Source organism: Daphnia pulex, chromosome 2, assembly GCF_021134715.1.
Source record: "Daphnia pulex isolate KAP4 chromosome 2, ASM2113471v1".
Classification (NCBI taxonomy): domain Eukaryota; kingdom Metazoa; phylum Arthropoda; class Branchiopoda; order Diplostraca; family Daphniidae; genus Daphnia; species Daphnia pulex.
In genome coordinates, this window is record NC_060018.1 from 8,732,166 (window position 1) to 8,756,633 (window position 24,468).

A 24,468-nucleotide genomic window follows, 5' to 3' on the forward strand; every position below is an offset into this window, starting at 1 on the left:
AGCAGGGAAAACAAACGAATTTGTACCTGGTACAGTCTGTGATGATGACGATGTGGCTGAGCTTTCTGGCGACACTGCTAGCAGATTAAGTTGATAAAGATCCTTTTCAGAACGCGTTCCGATGAGTTCAAGGTTGGTTCCACGGTACATACGGACAGAATATTTTTCAAAGATGGCTGTAATTCCACGATCTGTTGCTTTGCCGATGGAGAATAGGTTCACACCGATGCCAGGGACATAGAGAACATTTTGAAGAATCCCGTAATGAAAATTTGTACCAACAGTGATTTTGATTTTAATATCGCCTTTTCCTTTCACTTCTAGTGGCTGATTATCTCTTCCAACACCTTTCACATTCCATTTGTGGGAAATAGGCTCAAAAGAGGTGAAGTAATGACGATGTTCTGTCATATGTTCCGTTGAGGCAGAATCTGCGAACCAATCATCAGCCTGAAGTTTTCCAAGACTGAATGAAACAAAAGCATGTTCGAGATTGAACATTTCGCTGTCAGACACTTCCTTCTGCTTGGATGCCAAGTGGGCCACGGAGTTGTTTTGTTCTTGTTTTTGGGACGTAGAAGCTTCTTGTTCATGTCTCTTGCGGGTACGACAATCTTCGTATATATGGTTTTGATAATGGCAATACGTACATTTCACTCGGGGCTTCTTTGATTGTTGAGGCCCATGAGGTTTAAAGAATTCTCTCTTATTTCTGTTCCGGCAATCAAGATGATTGTGATTGTTCATTCCACAGATGGAGCATTTCATTCGAGAGAGACCGGCGTTTCTTGAAGCAATCAGAGCAATATCTCTTTCTTGGCTTTTTTTCGACATTTTCTTGATTTTGTCGGTGTTCCAGCATGGATTCTGACAGTAAGAGTTTAGCTATCAAATTAGCTTTGGTTTTGTCTGCAGTTGCTAGAAGGCCCCACGATTCTCTAAAGTTTGCATACTTTGATGGTAGTGTCATTAAAACTTTTGAGACAACTTGATTGTCATCAATTGGGGATCCTAAGTCCCTTAGTTGGCCGACCATTCCTTCAATCTTGGCGAGGTGGGTCATCATATTGCCATTCTCGTTGAAGTTATATTGATAGTAACGGTCAATCAATACAAAGAGATTTTCAGCAGCATTTTGCTCGTATTGCTGTGTGAGCCTTGTCCACATCTCATATGATGTGTTGCATTCTAAGAGAATTCTGCGAACACCTGTGCAAAAAGATATAAGTTAATCTCTGCGATATTGAATAAAATCTCTATGAGATTATAAGAAGTAAAATTTCGTTAAGATTGTACAATGAGAATCTCTATGAGATTGTGTCAAATAAAATCTCGTAGAGATTGTGGAAAAGAAATCTCTGTAAGATTGTGAAAAATGAATCTCGTTGAGATTGTACCTGGATCAGTAGTGCTGAAAAGCAAGTCTTGTGCTTGCAAATCTTTGTCGTTCCATTCTTGAATGGTTTCTTGCTGTGTTGGTACTCCAGCTTCGTTCAATAGAGGATTTCCATCATCATCAATCTCCTGGACTGGGCAAAGAAAAGTGCCGTCAGCAACTTTGTCTAATTTGTGTACTTTCAGTACAATCAAAACTTGTTTCTTCCAGGATGTGAAGTCAGTTCCATTAAAATTGTCAATGTGACTTGTCTTTTTAGCGTTGTAAGCCATGCTTTCAGTCTAAAAAGATAAATTACATGTATTAGAAATTTTTACGGAATCTGGGCCCATAACCTGTGGGATTTTATAATTAAATACCTTTTTAGTTAGAAACAGAAAAGCGTTTATTGTACTTAAGTGAACTGAATGGAGCCAGGAGGAAAGACACACTTGTCTTGGCAGGAACGCGAGAAAGAAGAAGGCAAGATACTTCGTCTGCTGACAAGGAAGGGAACATAAAATGACAAGAGACTTGCACCATCGAGTGATGGTTTCTGTAGTTGACGATTATAACAACAATAGCTTCATAATAGGGAAATGGTTTGCGTCTGTTTCTTTTGGATTTCTCCAAACCAGTACCAGATGGATCTTCTTAATTGAGTTCTCTTCTCTCGTTTAACCACAGTTTTCTCAAATAGTCCCATTTTGCTTTGACATCAGCACCAGCTGCAAGTACAACATTTTTTTAAAAGTGGAACATGCTAGGTATTCTACAATATAGTTAAGAGTTGTAATACGTACTACAATTATTAGGCAATCCTTTGGGAACAGCATCATTTGCACGGGCATGCACAGTCACATCTTTGTAATCAGCACGAGTAATGTCAAATAGCACTGGGTACTCTGAAACACCCTGGATGAGTAATTCAATTGTTTCGTCACTCCATGAATATGTTGAAACCCTAGAATAACACACAATAAACATGAGTTTTTATTATATGAAGTAAATCATATTTAAAGTCACATTTTCTTGACTGTATAACTAGGACCTGATTTTGATGGACCTTTTCCATTGTTCTTTCTAGGAGAGAATCTAGTGGGTTTGTTAACAGATTTTTGGGGGACAGAATTCACATTTTTAGTGATGCCATTACTTTTTCCTGACATTTTTATTAATAAAATATTTAAAAAGCCAGCCCTCGATTACAAACTACTCAGACAAATTCAGACCAGCAATCAAATAACATATGTAGCAAGTCTTGAGGTGGTACTACTCTATGAAAAATATAGAAACAAGACACACCCCTCGACTATTTCTATTGGCTGAAGCTTAAACTTTCAGAAAGTTTAAGAACTTAAAAGCAAAAATATCTAAACAGTTTTGATATTTGAGCTATTAAACTTTTAGGGTGTTAAGCAGTTAAACCTCGAAAATTTCCTAGTGTAAGTTGTAAAATTAAAAGCTTAAGAACTTAATTTCTTAAAATTAAAACCTTAAAAGCTTAAAAAACCCTATTGTAAGCGAGGCTTAAGGAATCTAATCAAATGAAATGTCTTGTTGGTATTCTCGGGTGCAGACGTGTTTCGATTTCGCTCTGTCCTTTTTCCAATTGTAAGTCACTTGCTTTGTTTGTTTTGGTTTGTTATTTGTTGTTGTTGTTGTTTATGATATGGTTGTGCATATTTGGTTTATGGTGTCCCCTGGTTTATGTCAACATTGGCAGTTACCGTGCCATTGTGAAGTATGAGGGTAAACGTTCGACTTGCAGACTTTGTGACGACGAATCCCACTTTAGTAATACCTGTCCCAAGATCAGACGAAACAGAGAGGCTGTGGTAGAAAAGACTGTCGTTTCACTAAGTAAAAAAGACGAGACAATTAAAAAAAAAACGACCAACGAACATCCCAGAGAAAGTTACAGAAAACCCAACTATTTCTCCAGAGGCTGTTATGAAAGATATGCTATCTGGAGAAAATGACACAATTGAGATTGACTCTCAGACTAACGATACAGAAACGGCAGAAACAGAAAATGAACGACCAGTAATTTCAACAGAAATTCCACCCAGACAAATTCCACCTTTGCACTCTTCCCCGACAGTAATCCAAAAAACACAGTTTGAACAGGCCTTACCTCCTGTTGACACGTTGGATTCTTTGGGTCCCATTCCTGGAACCTTTGAATCCATGGACACTGACGTAAACCCACAAGACTCTCATCAATCCGCAAACAATTCAACTGAACAAGAATCGTGGCAGACAGTTGTGAGACATAAAAGACCAGTTTTTAAACCAACTTTGACTAGTAGAAACTCACGTCCTTCTAGAATACCAAGGGCACCCCCTCCAAAAAAGCAACAATTAACAAATCCAAATGACAAATCTTAGAGTCGCTTCAATAAATACTGGGGTGAAGTCGGTCGAGCGTCGACAACTTCTATTTAATTTCTGCAGGGACGGCGATTTTGACATTGTGGGACTTCAAGAAATGGTATTTCATAGTTGTCCAATTATTGAAAGTCGTTACCACTTGTTTGCTAACATGGATCCCAACAAAAATGGAACAGCCATTCTTCTAAAACATGGCTTGAACCATTCGCTTCTTTTGAGAGATCCAGATGGAAGGCTTGTCTCAATTGATTTGCAATCTTTTACATTTATAAACATCTATGCTCCATCGGGTCAAAACGAAAAGGAAGAGCGAAACAATTTTCTTAGACGTACCTTTCCTGCTTATGCTTTGACCTTCCGTCTGCCCCTTGTGTTGGTTGGTGATTTGAATTGTGTGGACGACGTCATCCAAGATAGATCTCAAACCAAATCAAATTCCCGTCCATCCCAAATTATAAGCATTGCCTGAAAAGAGATGATTGCTGGATTAGAACTATAGTAGACATCTTGAAAAAGCTAAAAAACAATGAACCTGGCCACACTTTCCATCATCATGCTGGTTCATCACGACTTGATAGAATTTATGCTAGTCAGATGTTTGCAGATAATTTTAAATGTATCTGCTTAAAACCTGTGCTGATTAGGGATCACCAGTCGATACATTCCAGTTTTAAATGCAATCTTGATCTTTCTCGAGGAGAAACGTCCAGTGCTTTTTTTATCGAAATTGAATACCTTGATATTGTCAGAAGAATTGTTTCAAAATAAAATCACTCAGTTCATTTTACAATCCCCATGGCATCCTCTTAGGGAAACGAATGTAGCAAATTGGTGGGAGAGTGTCCTGAAACCAGGTATCAAGCGCATTTTGATTGCTTAACCTCTATCAGTTCACTCTTCTTCACAACAACAAATAAATAACACTGAGATGGCAATACCAGCAATAGCAATACTCCCTGTCCCTGATGAGATGTCACCATCATACGAATCAAATTCAGAGGTTTCAGTTGAGATGTTAGAGAGAAACAGTGAAGTAATATTACTAATATATTTATGGGTTTTATACCATTTCATTTATAAAATATAGTGAGAATTGTCAATTTTTGAAGCAGCCATGGAGCAGAGTCTAGAAAACAAATGGTTCTGAGACTTTTCTGCATTGCAGCTTACAGCAACACAGTCTTCATTAAAGCAAAAGTGTGTTATCAGGAAATGCTTATGTTTTTTTATTTGAATCGACTGTTACATTCTTCTTTTCTTAGGTTCCAGCATCTTAAACAGCTGAGTATTACATATTATCCTTGGGTCACTTGTGCTAAAGATGGCATGGTGCAGTTTGCCCATTGTACATGCACTGACATGCTAGCAGGGACTGAGTTTCTTGGGGAAGTAAGAGATTGCTGTAAACCTGCTCCAAACCTTACTGCACCAATTTCCATCCTTGAAATTAAATCTGCCCATTTAGAAACAAAAAAGAACAACGTGGTATCGATGGCATTCCCTACAAATTTTACTTGAATTTTTTGGACGCGATTGCCCCTCATTTCCTGGATATGTTTAACCATAATCTGGAAAGGGATTCCCTTACACCATCACAGGGACAAGCGGCAATTAGACTGATCCCCAAGTCTTCTGATACATGTAGAATTTTGGGAATTTCAACCAATTTCTCTTCTGAACTGTGATTACAAAATCCTGGCATCTATCTTAGCGAAACGGTTGAGGCAGTCCCTGTCAGCTAATATAGGGCCTCATAAAAAAGGTAGGGTACCTGGTAGACTTATTTTTGACAATCTTTGCTTATTCAGGGACGTCATTCAATTCGTTTATGACCGGGGATGTCATGATTCCGACCCTCCAACTACGGGGATGGGGGGTGCTATAGTAGCAGTCGATTTTGAAAAAGCCTATGACCTGGTTAATAAGGATGTCCTCTGGAAGATCCTGGATGTCATGGGTTATCCAGCTATCTTCGTCCGTTGGCTACAAACTATGTACTCGGTAGCAGATATTTCAATTCTCAACGGCTCGGAGGTGGCGGATACAATCTGTGACATTCAGTCAATCCGACAGGGATGTCCCCTGTCCATGCATCTTTTTGCTCTGTACATCGAGCCTTTGCTTGTTCGCTTGTCGCATGTTCTCCAGGGAATAAGGGTATTTGATCAAAAACTTACTGTCAAAGCCTTTGTCGATGACGTCACATTGTTTTTGTCTTGTGATGATGACGTTGTCAAGGCTGGAGAGGTCTTAGACCTCTTCTGTCAATGGACAAGGGCAAAGACGAACAAAAAGAAAACAAAAGCCCTAGGACTTGGGAACTGGAAACACCAATCACAGTGGCCACTGCCATGGCTTGAATCACCATCGACATTGTCCCTGTTAGGTATCAAGTTTTCTCCGTCCATTGTAGAGACTGCTGATAGGGTTTGGAAGGATGCCTTTGGTTATCTTCATGGCATTCTGCGAGAGAGTGCTTTTCGTCGATTCACTCTCTACCAGAGGGTGAATTTTATTAAGACGAGGGCTCTCTCCAGAACTGTATGCATAGCCCAAATTCTTCAGTGTAATAGCCAGATGGCTTACCGAATTTTGTCAGTGGTCATGAACTACATTTGGATGGGGAAAGTAGAAAGACCACAAAGGTCGGATGTATACGACCTGTCAATCAGGGGGGTTTAAGAATGCTACATGTTGGTCTATTTTATCGTTCATTGTTTCTTTGCCCCATATACAAAGTTTAAACCGGTCCCGAAAGCCCAGAATGTCGTCTTCTCTTCTTCGATTCTGGATGTCATTTCCTCTCCGTATCATCCCAGATAGCACAGTGCAGTCCCAAAGACGTCCCAAACACGTCACTTTGAGACGTCTGAGATGTACTCGGAACATAGCAGATTCCCAAGTTTACATGCCTTGGACGTCTTTTACGTATGGCCAATGTCCGCTTCGACGAGATCCGATAGTGGTTCCTATCCGGTCCCATTAGATGAACCTTGGACGGGATTTGGACGGGATTTAGATGTAAATGGAACCATTGAGATGCATTTTAAACGTCTTTTATACGAATAATATCCTCGTTCTTTTTAAATTTCATCGCGGCTGCATACATGGCTGAATAGGAATGAACCACGCTCAATTTATTATAAAATCAAGAGACTCAGTAATATTTTGGAAACAAACTCAAATTAATTTTAATTCTTCATATACAACAGAAACATAAAATAGTCAAATTACTTCGCAGAGACAATGAAAAATTAGTCTTTAGTTTAGTAGGTTTCTTCTTGTTCCTCGTCTTCTCCACTCTGGCTTCCATCGTCAGTTTGTTTCGACGCATATATTGGGCAGTGACGTAGCCAGTTCTTTATCTTCGCTTCAACTGCATCTCTTGTCAAAGAATTGTGTGCTTCACGAACTCCATCTGAGATGGTAAAAGTATGAAAAACGTTAAAAAATTGACGGAAGAAATGTTAAAATAAAAATGTATTCTAAATACTAAGCACTCACCAATTACAATCTCACAAATAGTGGTTGACTTGAAAGCCACTTTATCTTCATTCAGGCCTAGATAACAGAAACAACTGCCACACCGGTAGGTCATGATTGACTTCATGACCCTTCCAACCATGGAATTCGTAGTCCCTCCTATCCCAATGACGAACGTCTTCTGCAATAACCAAGATGAATATAAAATTTAGATCATTATTTATTAGAGGAATGTTTGAAATTTACCATTTTAGATGCATTATGTTGAACTTTCAGTAGCTTTGTCAAGTTCCTCGCATCCTGTATAGTCTTCATAGGCAGCTGAAACAATTCCGTAATGGAAGGTAAATCCGGTGAGCAGACATTCGTAGAGTGGCGCAGCGGAAGCGTGCTGGGCCCATATCCCAGAGCTCCGTACATCAAAACTACGCTCTGCTAGACAAAGGTTTTTTTTATGATGCAATGTATTTTCTAAAAATTTCTTTGTGCACAGTAGAGTTGATCAATGTCCCATCGATGGTTCAGTGGTAGAATGCTTGCTTGCCACGTGGGCGGCCCGGGTTCGATTCCCGGTCGATGCAGTACTAGTTTGGTTAGAACTTAGAAATATTTCTGCAAAAGAGTAGTTTGATCAGATTCTCGTATTTGAAGATCATCTAAAAACAAAGCAACATAAAGCTCGTGAGTCACTAAGGAATCTAATCAAAAGTAACTTTAATACAAAACCATGTCAATCGTATCGGTTAACATCTTAGGCGATAATTATGAAAATTGAAATCGCCAATGTTCAACAGAAGTACAAATTTTTTGGAATCAGTTTCTATTTTTTAAACAAATAAACAAAAGCAGAGTGGAGCAGCGGAAGCGTGCTGGGCCCATAACCCAGAGGTCCGTAGATCGAAACTACGCTCTGCTAGACAAATGTGGTTTTGATGATGCAATGTATTTTCTAAAAATTTCTTTGTGCACAGTAGACTTGAGCAATGTCGCATCGATGGTTCAGTGGTAGAATGCTCGCTTGCCTAGTGGGCAGCCCGGATTCGATTCCCGGTCGATGCAGTACTAGTTTGGTTAGAACTTAGAAATATTTCTGCAAAAGAGTAGTTTGATCAGATTCTCGTATTTGAAGATCATCTAAAAACAAAGCAACATAAAGCTCGTGAGTCACTAAGGAATCTAATCAAAAGTAACTTTAATACAAAACCATGTCAATCGTGTGGGTTAACATCTTAGGCGATAATTATGAAAATTGAAATCGCCAATGTTCAACAGAAGTACAAATTTTTTGGAATCAGTTTCTATTTTTGAAAGAATAAACATAGGCAGAGTGGCGCAGCGGAAGCGTGCTGGTCCCATACCCCAGAGGTCCGTAGATCGAAACTACGCTCTGCTAGACAAATGTTTTTTTGATGATGCAATGTATTTTTCTAAAAATTTCTTTGTGCACAGTAGACTTGAGCAATTGTCGATTGCTCTTCGGAAGCGCTTTGCGCTTCCTCGAGCAATCTTAATTGCACGAAATGAATGGAGGAGACCTCAACGGTGTTGACACAGTGTATTAGATCCTTTAAAGAAAACACAAATCAGTCCCTCTAGCGGCAACGCTGAGAGTTGCCCCTCTCCCTAACGGCCTATCCTCAGACCTTTAAGTCTTGGACAAACAAACCGGGAACTAGAGGGACTAGAGATCAAAATAAAATAAATAATCAATAGACGGTCTACCTAGCTCAAAACATTGAACCGCGCAATAAGGCAAGATAAGGTGAAAATAATTGAAAAAAGATCCGCTTGGCACCAACTGGGGCCGCGTAATAAGGGGAAACGCCGAAAAGATTAATTAACGCCCGCCACGAGAACCACCACGGCGACCACGGAAACTGTAAAACAGATAGAGGAAAAAATATAAATTTTAGTGAGGGCTGGATGTGGGTGGGATTAGGAGACCGTTGAGGTCTCCTCCATTCATTTCGTGCAATTAAGATTGCTCTTCGGAAGCGCTTTGCGCTTCCTCGAGCAATCGACAATTGCACTCAACCATTCCGTCAACCTCAACGGTGACTTTAAAGCACGGGGCGCTCCAAGGAATTAAGGACGGCCCCAGCCACGGTGGGGGTGTCCAGGGAACGATGATAAAATCGTGCAAATGTGGACTGGCTGGACCAACTCGCCGTCGCCAAAATGGAGTCTATTGGGACGCCCATAGACGCCGCCTTGGAAGATGCTGCCCCCCGCGTAGAATGAGCGGAGAAAAGAGGATTCACTCCAGCTAAAGAAAAATAATCTTTGACCCAACGGCCAACCGTTGAGCCAGAAACCTCCTTATGAGGTTTACGAAGACAAATAAGTAATTTAGATTGATTATGAGCATTTCTTAAAAAATCGGTACGGAAAACATATTGGCCTAAACAATCAACTGGGCAAATGAGCGTATTGTTAATGCGGCGCAAGCTGAAAGATTGAAATCCCCCGGATTTCTGCGTCTTACGAAGACGAGAAAGAGAAAAGGAAACGCCATCGTTAGAGAAAACAACCGAGTCTTTGGCAATGGAAGCAATTTCCGAAACCCGGAACAGGGTCGCCAAGGCTATGGAGGTTACTAGTTTTTTAGACAGGTCGGCGAAATTTAAATCCGAATTGGCTCCAGATCGGGACATAAAATCCAAAACAATATCCGGGTCCCACATGCTAGAATAGCGGGGATTCGGCGGTCGAGAATGAAAACAACCTTTCATGAGCCTCATAACTAATCGATGTTGACCGATTGGTACCCCGTCAACAGAATCAAATGTGCCAGATAACATGGAGCGATGGAGATTGATCGTGGAATAGGACTTGCCTTCACTATGGAGATCGGCCAGATATTGCAGAATCAAGTTTACAGAACCAGACAAGGGATTTGAATTCCTTCGATGGTTCCAATGACACCAGGACCTCCATGCTTACTGATAAGCAGCTGACGTGGAGTCTCTGTTACTTGCCAGCAATAAGTGGACCACGTCTTCCGAAAGGCCCTCCCCAATGAGCCGTCCCCGGACAACTTCCAAGCGGATAGTATCAACGAATTGTTGATTGTCAGCGGATGTGGAGCATTCAGGCAGGAGACGAGGAGATCCGGCCGGAAGCGGAAGATTCGGGGAATGTCGCAGGCCAGATTCAACAGGAGGGGGAACCAAGGTTGGCTGAACCATAGTGGGCATACTAGCACCAGTTCCGCTTTCTCCTTCCTCATTTTCGCCAGACACCTGGCTATGAGGGCGAATGGGGGAAAGGCGTATCCTTTGAATCTGCTCCAATTGAGCGAGAAGGCGTTCAGAGCAAATGAATCTGGTTGGATCATCCATGACACGAAGGTTGGCAATTGGGCATTCCATTTGTTCGCAAATAAATCGACTTCTGTCTTCCATAGTGCTGACAACTTCCGGAAGTTCGACCGGCAGAGCATCCAATCGCTTGCGTCGAGCGATGTCCTGGACTGTTCGTCTGCAACGGAATTTAGAACGCCAGGTAAATGTGTAGCGGTAAGGGATAAATTGTGAGATTCGCACCAGCTTACTATTGAGGAGGAAATATCACATAAGGCGCGTGAGCGTGTGCCTCCGCGCTTATTGATATAACTAACGGCTGTGGAGTTATCGAGGATGAGATTTATCTCAAGATCAGTGGATTGCGCAGTTAGTGATTTAAGAGCATAAAAGGCTGCCAACAACTCGAGCTCATTTATATGGCGTAATCGATCCGATCCTGCCCAGGGACCCCTTGAACAGACCCCGTCACACATGAAACCACAACCGTAAAGGGACGCATCCGAATAAATGATGAGATCCGGATCTTTTTTAAGAAAACACAAGCCATTGGAAGAAGAGAGATTTTCCACCCACCAACGAATGTCGTCGCGCGCAGAAGACGAAAGCGACACGTAACGAGACAAATCATAATTAAAGAATTTCGAATGGAAAATGTAAAGACGCTGTAGGTGACGATAATGTGCCTGAGCAAAAGGTATAGTTGGAATGGCCCATGAAAAACTACCAATCAACGAAGATAAATCATGAAGAGAGACGACACCTTTCAATAGGGACCGACGGCACATTTTCAACATAGATAGGACCTTGTCAGAAGGCAACGCCAGAGACAACGCGATGGAATCAATCAACAATCCCAAAAATTCTAAAGACTGAGAAGGTAAAAGCACAGACTTTTCCCAATTGATAAGAAAACCCAAGCTAGTAAGCAAGTCGATAGCAGTCGACACATCTGCAATAACACCTTCACGACTTTCGTTCATAAAAATAATATCGTCCAGGTAAATAACCAAACGAATTCCCTTTCTACGAAGGGCTCCGATAACTGGCTTGTGCAATTTAGTGAAAAGACGAGGAGCAGGAGAAAGACCGAAAGCGAGGCAAGTAAACTGATAGCAAATATCCCGCCAACGAAAACATAAAAATGGCTGATGTTCCAAACAAACTGGTACCGACAGGTAGGCGTCTTTTAGGTCGAATTTCCATCCAATCCCCGGGATGGATAAGGTGCCGTACCGAATCCATACCCTCCATTTTAAAATGTTCAAAACGAATATGGGAATTAAAGTTCTTAAGATTGATGATTGGGCGATATCCCCCCGTTTTTTTGGGAACCAAAAATATGCTGCTGAAGAATTTGCCGGATGACTCAGGAATAGAAAAAATAGCCCGTTTAACAATTAATTCCGAAATTTCTACGTCACAGGCACGCTCCATCTCCGAGGACATTTTGCAATTTGTGAGAAAATTGGACTGAGATGGAAGCGACAAAAAATCTAGCGAGACTCCCATAGAAACCATATTCAAAATAAAAGGGTCCGAAGAAATAGAGCGCCACACGTGGGCAAACTGAGACAAGCGGCCACCTACCGGTGGATAAGGGCAACTAATAATAGCGGAAAAAACGGAATATACTGACCCAGACGCGCGTTGAGAATTGCTTCCAGTTCCGCGATGACTTCCGGATGAAGGCCCAGCAGACGATTTCGGAGTAGCTGCTCCGCCATTGCGAGCGAATTTATTGAAAGGGCGTTTAGACGATTGAGGATGACCGGCATTGCGCCCGACTTTGGCTATTTTATTCTCCTCATCAGCTTCCTTGGCCATAGCATTGAGAAAATGGACTCCAAATAAACGTGACATTTCACGGTTTGAAAACATTGTCGGATCAGACAAGAGGTTGAGGAAATCAGGAGCCGTCTGGCGGAGAGTATTTTTTCGCCGGTTCATAGTGACGTCACGAAAGGCAACTCCCCACAAACGAAGGGCTGATTCGACATGTTGTAGATGAGGATCGTTCGGCGGCAATGAGCTCCATAGTTGAATTAAGGGACGAGCAATGTCCATAATTTTGTAGTGGGTCGAAAGCCAAGTCTTCTCGACGAAGTCGATCACAGAGCCAGAAGAACCTTTCAACCTCTTCAATGTACGACCCATAGATTCGTCTAAAATAGGGCATTGAAGCGTGAACGAACCTTCGTACGACGGGTTGAAAATTTCGCGAAGAGCCTTAGCTTCGGCAGGAGACATCCCGTTTAACATCCACGAGCGAAGAGAACGGATTTTTTCACGGGAAAGCACAGTAGCCGTATCTGAAGCAAGAGACTGACGAGGAGCCCTAATGCGATCACTACTGGGGGATCTGTGACGCCTGCGAAGCGGGGACCGTGAACGATCATTTCGTCGTGCATCACTGGCAGGTGAACGGTAGCTGCGTCTAGAAGATCTGGAACGCGATCGTCGATTACGGCGTGGAGATCTGGAACTTCGTGAAGAAACCGAGCTAGAAGGCTCACGCGATCGGCTACGAGATGGACCACGCGACCGGCTTCGAGAAGGACCACCACGCGACCGGCTTCGAGATGGGCCACGTGAACGGCTATCTTGAGCTGGCGACAAAGAAACCACTGAACGAGTCACGACACTAATATTATCTGGTGGAAGAACCAAATTCTCAACGCGAGAATCCAAAGAAGCACGAGGATTGCCTCGATATCGACGGATATCGATGTCAAGAGAACGAGAACGAGAGGTAGAGCTAGGCATGACCGTATGCACCAAGAGCTTAAACTGGTCTGAGGATAGGCCGTTAGGGAGAGGGGCAACTCTCAGCGTTGCCGCTAGAGGGACTGATTTGTGTTTTCTTTGAAGGAGCTAATACACTGTGTCAACACCGTTGAGGTTGACGGAATGGTTGAGTGCAATGTCACATCGATGGTTCAGTGGTAGAATGCTCGCTTGCCAAGTGGGCAGCCCGGGTTCGATTCCCGGTCGATGAAGTACTAGTTTGGTAAGAACTTGAAAATATTTCTGCAAAAGAGTAGTTTGATCAGATTCTCGTGTTTGAAGATCATTTAAAAACAAAGCAACATAAAGCTCGTGAGTCACTAAGGAATCTAATCAAAAGTAACTTCAATACAAAACCATGTCAATCGTGTGGGTTAACATCTTAGGCGATAATTATGAAAATTGAAATCGCCAATGTTCAACAGAAGTACAAATTTTTTGGAAGCAGTTTCTATTTTTGAAAGAATAAATATAAGCAGAGTGGCGCAGCGGAAGCGTGCTGGGCCCATAACCCAGAGGTCCGTAGATCGAAACTACGCTCTGCTAGACAAATGTTTTTTTGATGATGCAATGTATTTTCTAAAAATTTCTTTGTGCACAGTAAATTTGAACAATTATGCCTCGATGGTTTAGTGGTAGAATGCTCGCTTGCCACGTGGGCGGCCCGGGTTCGATTCCCGGTCGATGCCTTAGAAATATTTCTGCATAAAAGTAGTTTGATCAGATTCTCGTGTTTGAAGATCATTTAAAAACAAAGCAACATAAAGCTCGTGAGTCACTAAGGAATCTAATCAAAAGTAACTTCAATACAAAACCATGTCAATCGTGTGGGTTAACATCTTAGGCGATAATTATGAAAATTGAAATCGCCAATGTTCAACAGAAGTACAATTTTTTTGGAATCAGTTTCTATTTTTGAAAGAATAAATATAAGCAGAGTGGCGCAGTGGAAGCGTGCTGGGCCCATAACGCAGAGGTCCGTAGATCGAAACTACGCTCTGCTAGACAAATGTTATTTTGATGATGCAATGTATTTTCTAAACATTTCTTTGTGCACAGTAGACTTGAGCAATGTCGCATCGATGGTTCAGTGGAAGAATGCTCGCTTGCCACGTGGGCGGACCGGGTTCGATTCCCAGTCGATGCAGTACTAGTTTGGTAGAACCTCAGAGATTTTTCTGCAAAAATAGTAGTTTGATCAGATTCTCGTGTTTAAAGATCACCTTAAAACAAAACAATATAAAGCTCGTGAGTCACTTGGGAATCTAATCAAAAGTAACTTTAATACAAAACCATGTCAATCGTGTGGGTTTACATCTTAGGCGATAATTATGAAAATTGAAATCGCCAATGTTCAACAGAAGTACAAATTTTTTGGAATCAGTTTCTATTTTTGGAAGGATAAATATAAGCAGAGTGGCGCAGCGGAAGCGTGCTGGGCCCATAACCCAGAGGTCCGTAGATCGAAACTACGCTCTGCTAGACAAATGTTTTTTTGATGATGCAATGTATTTTCTAAAAATTTCTTTGTGCACAGTAAATTTGAACAATTATGCCTCGATGGTTTAGTGGTAGAATGCTCGCTTGCCACGTGGGCGGCCCGGGTTCGATTCCCGGTCGATGCCTTAGAAATATTTCTGCATAAAAGTAGTTTGATCAGATTCTCGTGTTTGAAGATCACCTAAAGACAAAGCAACATAAAGCTCGTGAGTCACTAAGGAATCTAATCAAAAGTAACTTATTGCAAAACCATGTCATTCGTGTGGGTTAACATCTTAGGCGATAATTATGAAAATTGAAATTGCCAATGTTCAACAGAAGAACAAATTTTTTGGAATCAGTTTCTATTTTTTAAAGAATAAACATAAGCAGAGTGGCGCAGCGGAAGCGTGCTGGGCCCATAACCCAGAGGTCCGTAGATCGAAACTACGCTCTGCTAGACAAATATTTTTTTGATGATGCAATGTATTTTCTAAAAATTTCTTTGTGCACAGTAGACCTGAGCAAAGTCGTATCGATGGTTCAGTGGTAGAATGCTCGCTTGCCACCTGGTCGGCCCGGGTTCGATTCACGGTCGATGCAGTACTAGTTTGATAAGAACTAGGAAATATTTCTGCAAAAGAGTAGTTTGATCAGATTCTCGTGTTTGAAGATCATTTAAAAACAAAGCAACATAAAGCTCGTGAGTCACTAAGGAATCTAATCAAAAGTAACTTTAAAACAAAACCATGTCAATCGTGTGGGTTAACATCTTAGGCGATAATTATGAAAATTGAAATCGCCAATGTTCAACAGAAGAACAAATTTTTTGGAATCAGTTTCTATTTTTGAAAGAATAAACATAAGCAGAGTGGCGCAGCGGAAGCGTGCTGGGCCCATAACCCAGAGGTCCGTAGATCGAAACTACGCTCTGCTAGACAAATGTTTTTTTGATGATGCAATGTATTTTCTAAAAATTTCTTTGTGCACAGTGGACTTGAACAATTATGCCTCGATGGTTCAGTGGTAGAATGCTCGCTTGCCACGTGGGCGGCCCGGGTTCGATTCCCGGACGATGCAGTACTAGTTTGGTAAGAACTCGGAAATATTTCTGCAAAAGAGTAGTTTGATCAGATTCTCGTATTTGAAGATCACCTAAAAACAAAGCAACATAAAGCTCGTGAGTCACTAAGGAATCTAGTCAAAAGTAAATTTAATAAAAAACCATGTCAATCGTGTGGGTTTAACATCTTAGGCGATTATTATGAAAATTGAAATCGCCAATGTTCAACGGAAGAAGAAATTTTTTGGAATCAGTTTCTATTTTTGAAAGAATGAACATAAGTAGAGTTGCGCAGCGGAAGAGTGCTGGGCCCATAACCCAGAGGTCCGTAGATCGAAACTACGCTCTGCTAGACAAATGTTTTTTTGATGATGCAATGTATTTTCTAAAAATTTCTTTGTGCACAGTAGACTTGAGCAAAGTCGCATCGATGGTTCAGTGGTAGAATGCTCGCTTGCCACATGGGCGGCCCGGGTTCGATTCCCGGTCGATGCAGTACTAGTTTGGTAAGAAATAAGATATATTTCTGTAAAAGAGTAGTTTGATCAGATTCTCGTGTTTGAAGATCACCTAAAAACAAAGCAACATAAAGCTCGTGAGTCACTAAGGAATCTAATCAAAAGTAACTTTAATACAAAACCATGTCAATCGTGTGGGTTAACATCTTAGGCGATAATTATGAAAATTGAAATCGCCAATGTTCAACAGAAGAACAAATTGTTTGGAATCAGTTTCTATTTTTAAAAGAATAAACATAAGCAGAGTGGCGCAGCGGAAGCGTGCTGGGCCCATAACCCAGAGGTCCGTAGATCGAAACTACGCTCTGCTAGACAAATGTTTTTTTGATGATGCAATGTATTTTCTAAAAATTTCTTTGTGCACAGTAGACTTGAACAATTATGACTCGATGGTTCAGTGGTAGAATGCTCGCATGCCACGTTGGCGGCCCGGGTTCGATTCCGGTCGATGCAGTACTAGTTTGGTAAGAACTCGGAAATATTTCTGCAAAAGAGTAGTTTTATCAGATTCTCGTGTTTGAAGATCATTTAAAAACAAAGCAACATAAAGCTCGTGAGTCACTAAGGAATCTTATCAAAAGTAACTTCAATACAAAACCATGTCAATCGTGTGGGTTAACATCTTAGGCGATAATTATGAAAATTGAAATCGCCAATGTTCAACAGAAGTACAAATTTTTTGGAATCAGTTTCTATTTTTGAAAGAATATATATAAGCAGAGTGGCGCAGTGGAAGCGTGCTGGGCCCATAACGCAGAGGTCCGTAGATCGAAACTACGCTCTGCTAGACAAATGTTATTTTGATGATGCAATGTATTTTCTAAACATTTCTTTGTGCACAGTAGACTTGGGCAATGTCGCATCGATGGTTCAGTGGAAGAATGCTCGCTTGCCACGTGGGCGGACCGGGTTCGATTCCCGGTCGATGCAGTACTAGTTTGGTAGGACCTCAGAAATTTTTCTGCAAAAATAGTAGTTTGATCAGATTCTCGTGTTTAAAGATCACCTTAAAACAAAGCAATATAAAGCTCGTGAGTCACTTGGGATTCTAATCAAAAGTAACTTTAATACAAAACCATGTCAATCGTGTGGGTTTACATCTTAGGCGATAATTATGAAAATTGAAATCGCCAATGTTCAACAGAATAACAAATTTTTTGGAAGCAGTTTCTATTTTTGGAAGTATAAATATAAGCAGAGTGGCGCAGCGGAAGCGTGCTGGGCCCATAACCCAGAGGTCCGTAGATCGAAACTACGCTCTGCTAGACAAATGTTTTTTTGATGATGCAATGTATTTTCTAAAAATTTCTTTGTGCACAGTAAATTTGAACAATTATGCCTCGATGGTTTAGTGGTAGAATGCTCGCTTGCCACGTGGGCGGCCCGGGTTCGATTCCCGGTCGATGCCTTAGAAATATTTCTGCCAAAAAGTAGTTTGATCAGATTCTCGTATTTGAAGATCACCTAAAAGCAAAGCAACATAAAGCTCGTGAGTCACTAAGGAATCTAATCAAAAGTAACTTTAATACAAAACCATGTCAATCGTGTGGGTTAACATCTTAGGCGATAATTATGAAAATTGAAATCGCCAATGTTCAACAGAAGAACAAATTGTTTGGAATCAGTTTCTATTTTTTGAAAGAATAAACATGAGCAGAGTGGCGCAGCGGAAGCGTGCTGGGCCCATAACCCAGAGGTCCGTAGATCGAAACTACGCTCTGCTAGACAAATGTTTTTTTGATGATGCAATGTATTTTCTAAAAATTTCTTTGTGCACAGTAGACTTGAGCAATTATGCCTCGATGGTTCAGTGGTAGAATGCTCGCTTGCCAATTGGGCGGCCCGGGTTCGATTCCGGTCGATGCAGTACTAGTTTGGTAAGAACTCGGAAATATTTCTGCAAAAGAGTAGTTTTATCAGATTCTCGTATTTGAAGATCACCTAAAAACAAAGCAACATAAAGCTCGTGAGTCACTAAGGAATCTAATCAAAAGTAACTTTAATACAAAACCATGTCAATCGTGTGGGTTAACATCTTAGGCGATAATTATGAAAATTGAAATCGCCAATGTTCAACAGAAGAACAAATTTTTTGGAATCAGTTTCTATTTTTGAAAGAATAAACATAAGCAGAGTGGCGCAGCGGAAGCGTGCTGGGCCCATAACCCAGAGGTCCGTAGATCGAAACTACGCTCTGCTAGACAAATGTTATTTTGATGATGCAATGTATTTTCTCAAAATTTCTTTGAGCACAGTGGACTTGAGCAATTTCGCATCGATGGTTCAGTGGTAGAATGCTCGCTTGCCACGTGGGCGGCCCGGGTTCGATTCCCGGTCGATGCAGTACTAGTTTGGTTAAAACTCAGAAATATTTCTGCAAATGAGTAGTTTGATCAGATTCTCGTGTTTGAAGATCACCTAAAAACAAAGCAACATAAAGCTCGTGAGTCACTAAGGAATCTAATCAAAAGTAACTTTAAAACAAAACCATGTCAATCGTGTGGGTTAACATCTTAGGCGATAACTATGAAAATTGAAATCGCCAATGTTCAACAGAAGTACAAATTTTTTGGAATCAGTTTCTATTTTTGAAAGAATTAACATAAGCAGAGTGGCGCAGCGGTAGCGTGCTGGACCCATAACCCAGAGGTCCATAAATCGAAACTAAGCTTTGCTAGACAAATGTTTTTTTGATGATAGAATGTATTTTATAAAAATTTCTTTGTGCACAGTAGACTTGAGCAATTTCGCATCGATGGTTCAGTGGTAGAATGCTCGCTTGCCAATTGGGCGGCCCGGGTTCGATTCCGGTCGATGCAGTACTAGTTTGGTAAGAACTCGGAAATATTTCTGCAAAAGAGTAGTTTTATCAGATTCTCGTATTTGAAGATCACCTAAAAACAAAGCAACATAAAGCTCGTGAGTCACTAAGGAATCTAATCAAAAGTAACTTTAATACAAAACCATGTCAATCGTGTGGGTTAACATCTTAGGCGATAATTATGAAAATTGAAATCGCCAATGTTCAACAGAAGAACAAATTTTTTGGAATCAGTTTCTATTTTTGAAAGAATAAACATAAGCAGAGTGGCGCAGCGGAAGCGTGCTGGGCCCATAACCCAGAGGTCCGTAGATCGAAACTACGCTCTGCTAGACAAATGTTATTTTGATGATGCAATGTATTTTCTCAAAATTTCTTTGAGCACAGTGGACTTGAGCAATTTCGCATCGATGGTTCAGTGGTAGAATGCTCGCTTGCCACGTGGGCGGCCCGGGTTCGATTCCCGGTCGATGCAGTACTAGTTTGGTTAAAACTCAGAAATATTTCTGCAAATGAGTAGTTTGATCAGATTCTCGTGTTTGAAGATCACCTAAAAACAAAGCAACATAAAGCTCGTGAGTCACTAAGGAATCTAATCAAAAGTAACTTTAAAACAAAACCATGTCAATCGTGTGGGTTAACATCTTAGGCGATAACTATGAAAATTGAAATCGCCAATGTTCAACAGAAGTACAAATTTTTTGGAATCAGTTTCTATTTTTGAAAGAATTAACATAAGCAGAGTGGCGCAGCGGTAGCGTGCTGGACCCATAACCCAGAGGTCCATAAATCGAAACTAAGCTTTGCTAGACAAATGTTTTTTTGATGATAGAATGTATTTTATAAAAATTTCTTTGTGCACAGTAGACTTGAGCAATTTCGCATCGATGGTTCAGTGGTAGAATGCTCGCTTGCCACGTGGGCGACCCGGGTTCGATTCCCGGTCGATGCAGTACTAGTTTAGTAAGAACTTAGAAATATTTCTGCAAAAGAGTAGTTTGATCAGATTCTCGTATTTGAAGATCACCTAAAAACAAAGCAACATAAAGCTCGTAAGTCACTAAGGAATCTAATCAAAAGTAACTTTAATACAAAACCATGTCAATCGTGTGGGTTAACATCTTAGGCGATAATTATGAAAATTGAAATCGCCAATGTTCTACGGAAGAAGAAATTTTTTTGAATCAGTTTCTATTTTTGAAAGAATGAACATAAGTAGAGTGGCGCAGCGGAAGAGTGCTGGGCCCATAACCCAGAGGTCCGTAGATCGAAACTACGCTCTGCTAGACAAATGTTTTTTTGATGATGCAATGTATTTTCTTAAAATTTCTTTGTGCACAGTAGACTTGAACAATTATGCCTCGATGGTTCAGTGGTAGAATGCTCGCATGTCTCGTGGGCGGCCCGGGTTCGATTCCGGTCGATGCAGTACTAGTTTGGTAGGACCTCAGAAATTTTTCTGCAAAAATAGTAGTTTGATCAGATTCTCGTGTTTTAAAGATCACCTTAAAACAAAGCAATATAAAGCTCGTGAGTCACTTGGGAATCTAATCAAAAGTAACTTTAATACAAAACCATGTCAATCGTGTGGGTTTACATCTTAGGCGATAATTATGAAAATTGAAATCGCCAATGTTCAACAGAAGTACAAATTTTTTGGAAGCAGTTTCTATTTTTGGAAGGATAAATATAAGAAGATTGGCGCATCGGAAGGGTGCTGGGCCCATAGCCCAGAGGTCCGTAGATCGAAACTACGCTCTGCTAGACAAATGTTTTTTTGATGATGCAATGTATTTTCTAAAAATTTCTTTGTGCACAGTAAATTTGAACAATTATGCCTCGATGGTTTAGTGGTAGAATGCTCGCTTGCCACGTGGGCGGCCCGGGTTCGATTCCCGGTCGATGCCTTAGAAATATTTCTGCAAAAAAGTAGTTTGATCAGATTCTCGTATTTGAAGATCACCTAAAAACAAAGCAACATAAAGCTCGTGAGTCACTAAGGAATCTAATCAAAAGTAACTTTAATACAAAACCATGTCAATCGTGTGGGTTAACATCTTAGCCGATAATTATGAAAATTGAAATCGCCAATGTTCAACAGAAGAACAAATTGTTTGGAATCAGTTTCTATTTTTGAAAGAATAAACATGAGCAAAGTGGCGCAGCGGAAGCGTGCTGGGCCCATAACCCAGAGGTCCGTAGATCGAAACTACGCTCTGCTAGACAAATGTTTTTTTGATGATGCAATGTATTTTCTAAAAATTTCTTTGTGCACAGTAGACTTGAACAATTATGCCTCGATGGTTCAGTGGTAGAATGCTCGCATGCCAATTGGGCGGCCCGGGTTCGATTCCGGTCGATGCAGTACTAGTTTGGTAAGAACTCGGAAATATTTCTGCAAAAGAGTAGTTTTATCAGATTCTCGTATTTGAAGATCACCTAAAAACAAAGCAACATAAAGCTCGTGAGTCACTAAGGAATCTAATCAAAAGTAACTTTAATACAAAACCATGTCAATCGTGTGGGTTAACATCTTAGGCGATAATTATGAAAATTGAAATCGCCAATGTTCAACAGAAGAACAAATTTTTTGGAATCAGTTTCTATTTTTGAAAGAATAAACATAAGCAGAGTGGCGCAGCGGAAGCGTGCTGGGCCCATAACCCAGAGGTCCGTAGATCGAAACTACGCTCTGCTAGACAAATATTTTTTTGATGATGCAATGTATTTTCTAAAAATTTTTTTGTGCACAGTAGACCTGAGCAAAGTCGTATCGATGGTTCAGTGGTAGAATGCTCGCTTGCCACCTGGGCGGCCCGGGTTCGATTCCCGGTCGATGCAGTACTAGTTTGGTAAGAACTCGGAAATATTTCTGCAAAAGAGTAGTTTGATCAGATGATCAGATTCTCGTGTTTGAATATCACCTAAAAACAAAGCAACATAAAGCTCGTGAGTCACTAAGGAATCTAATCAAAAGTAACTTTAAAACAAAACCATGTCAATCGTGTGGGTTAACATCTTAGGCGATAATTATGAAAATTGAAATCGCCAATGTTCAACAGAAGAACAAATTTTTTGGAATCAGTTTCTATTTTTGAAAGAATAAACATAAGCAGAGTGGCGCAGCGGAAGCGTGCTGGGCCCATAACCCAGAGGTCCGTAGATCGAAACTACGCTCTGCTAGACAAATGTTATTTTGATGATGCAATGTATTTTCTAAAAATTTCTTTGTGCACAGTGGACTTGAACAATTATGCCTCGATGGTTCAGTGGTAGAATGCTCGCTTGCCACGTGGGCGGCCCGGGTTCGATTCCCGGACGATGCAGTACTAGTTTGGTAAGAACTCGGAAATATTTCTGCAAAAGAGAAGTTTGATCAGATTCTCGTATTTGAAGATCACCTAAAAACAAAGCAACATAAAGCTCGTGAGTCACTAAGGGATCTAATCAAAAGTATTTTTAAAACAAAACCATGTCAATCGTGTGGGTTAATATCTTAGGCGATAATTATGAAAATTGAAATCGCCAATGTTCAACAGAAGAACAAATTTTTTGGAATCAGTTTCTATTTTTGAAAGAATAAACATAAGCAGAGTGGCGCAGCGGAAGCGTGCTGGACCCATAACCAAGAGGTCCATAAATCGAAACTACGCTTTGCTAGACATATGTTTTTTTTATGATGCAATGTATTTTCTCAAAATTTCTTTGAGCACAGTGGACTTGAGCAATTTCGCATCGATGGTTCAGTGGTAGAATGCTCGCTTGCCACGTGGGCGGCCCGGGTTCGATTCCCGGTCGATGCAGTACTAGTTTGGTTAAAACTCAGAAATATTTCTGCAAATGAGTAGTTTGATCAGATTCTCGTGTTTGAAGATCACCTAAAAACAAAGCAACATAAAGCTCGTGAGTCACTAAGGAATCTAATCAAAAGTAACTTTAAAACAAAACCATGTCAATCGTGTGGGTTAACATCTTAGGCGATAACTATGAAAATTGAAATCGCCAATGTTCAACAGAAGTACAAATTTTTTGGAATCAGTTTCTATTTTTGAAAGAATAAACATAAGCAGAGTGGCGCAGCGGAAGCGTGCTGGACCCATAACCCAGAGGTCCATAAATCGAAACTAAGCTTTGCTAGACAAATTTGTTTTTGATGATAGAATGTATTTTATAAAAATTTCTTTGTGCACAGTAGACTTGAGCAATTTCGCATCGATGGTTCAGTGGTAGAATGCTCGCTTGCCACGTGGGCGACCCGGGTTCGATTCCCGGTCGATTCAGTACTAGTTTGGTAAGAACTCGGAAATATTTCTGCAAAAGAGTAGTTTGATCAGATTCTCGTATTTGAAGATCACCTAAAAACAAAGCAACATAAAGTTCGTGAGTCACTAAGGAATCTAATCAAAAGTAACTTTAATAATAAACCATGTCAATCGTGTTGGTTAACATCTTAGGCGATAATTATGAAAATGGAAATCGCCAATGTTCAATAGAAGTAGAAATTTTTTGGAATCAGTTTCTATTTTTGAAAGAATAAACATAAGCAGAGTGGCGCAGCGGAAGCGTGCTGGGCCCATAACCCAGAGGTCCGTAGATCGAGTTGGTAGAGCGCGAAATATATCTGTAAAAGAGTAGTTTGATCAGATTCTCGTGTTTGAAGATCACCTAAAAACAAAGCAACATAAAGCTCGTGAGTAACTAAGGAATCTAATCATAAGTAACTTTAATAAAAAACCATGTCAATCGTGTGGGTTAACATCTTAGGCGATAATTATGAAAATTGAAATCGCCAATGTTCAACAGAAGAACAATTTTTTTGGAATCAGTTTCTATTTTTAAAAAATAAACATAAGCAGAGTGGCGCAGCGGAAGCGTGCTGGGCCCATAACCCAGAGGTCCGTAGATTGAAACTACGCTCTGCTAGACAAATGTTTTTTTGATGATGCAATGTATTTTCTAAAAATTTCTTTGGGCACAGTAGACTTGAGCAAAGTCGCATCGATGGTTCAGTGGTAGAATGCTCGCTTGCCACGTGGGCGGCCCGGGTTCGATTCCCGGTCGATGCAGTACTAGTTAGGTAAAAACTCAGAAATATATCTGCAAAAGAGTAGTTTGATCAGATTCTCGTATTTGAAGATCATCTAAAAACAAAGCAACATAAAGCTCGTGAGTCACTAAGGAATCTAGTCAAAAGTAACTTTAATAAAAAACCATGTCAATCGTGTGGGTTTAACATCTTACGCGAT

General features: G+C 40.6%; 1 protein-coding gene and 8 non-coding genes across 9 annotated transcripts; 8 read left to right on the plus strand and 1 right to left on the minus strand.

Annotated features, from left to right (window-relative positions):
* Nucleotides 1-6,827: 6,827 nt before the first annotated feature.
* Nucleotides 6,828-7,601, minus strand: LOC124208115. The gene is made up of 3 exons (XM_046605834.1): nucleotides 7,499-7,601; nucleotides 7,274-7,433; nucleotides 6,828-7,187 (listed from the first exon to the last, which is right to left on the minus strand). The coding sequence occupies exons 1-3, from the start codon at nucleotides 7,565-7,567 to the stop codon at nucleotides 7,036-7,038; spliced, it is 381 nt and encodes a 126-aa protein (XP_046461790.1). The 5' UTR covers nucleotides 7,568-7,601; the 3' UTR covers nucleotides 6,828-7,035.
* Nucleotides 7,602-15,685: 8,084 nt separating this feature from the next.
* Nucleotides 15,686-15,757, plus strand: Trnam-cau. The gene has a single exon. It is a non-coding gene; the product is annotated as a tRNA-Met (tRNA).
* Nucleotides 15,758-16,640: 883 nt separating this feature from the next.
* Trnam-cau lies at nucleotides 16,641-16,712 on the plus strand. Its single transcript has one exon. It is a non-coding gene; the product is annotated as a tRNA-Met (tRNA).
* Nucleotides 16,713-17,594: 882 nt separating this feature from the next.
* On the plus strand, nucleotides 17,595-17,666 carry Trnam-cau. Its single transcript has one exon. It is a non-coding gene; the product is annotated as a tRNA-Met (tRNA).
* Nucleotides 17,667-18,053: 387 nt separating this feature from the next.
* Trnam-cau lies at nucleotides 18,054-18,125 on the plus strand. The gene has a single exon. It is a non-coding gene; the product is annotated as a tRNA-Met (tRNA).
* Nucleotides 18,126-18,529: 404 nt separating this feature from the next.
* Trnam-cau lies at nucleotides 18,530-18,601 on the plus strand. The gene has a single exon. It is a non-coding gene; the product is annotated as a tRNA-Met (tRNA).
* Nucleotides 18,602-19,482: 881 nt separating this feature from the next.
* On the plus strand, nucleotides 19,483-19,554 carry Trnam-cau. The gene has a single exon. It is a non-coding gene; the product is annotated as a tRNA-Met (tRNA).
* Nucleotides 19,555-21,848: 2,294 nt separating this feature from the next.
* On the plus strand, nucleotides 21,849-21,920 carry Trnam-cau. Its single transcript has one exon. It is a non-coding gene; the product is annotated as a tRNA-Met (tRNA).
* Nucleotides 21,921-22,333: 413 nt separating this feature from the next.
* Nucleotides 22,334-22,405, plus strand: Trnam-cau. The gene has a single exon. It is a non-coding gene; the product is annotated as a tRNA-Met (tRNA).
* The last annotated feature ends 2,063 nt before the right edge of the window (nucleotides 22,406-24,468 follow it).

Coding starts and splice junctions, on each gene's coding strand:
- LOC124208115 (XM_046605834.1), bottom strand. CDS start 7,567: ATGAAGACTATACAGGATGCGAGGAACTTGACAAAGCTACTGAAAGTT. Junction 7,434..7,498: donor AACATAATGCATCTAAAATG/GTAAATTTCAAA, acceptor TGGTTATTGCAG/AAGACGTTCGTCATTGGGAT. Junction 7,188..7,273: donor TATTTGTGAGATTGTAATTG/GTGAGTGCTTAG, acceptor TTACCATCTCAG/ATGGAGTTCGTGAAGCACAC.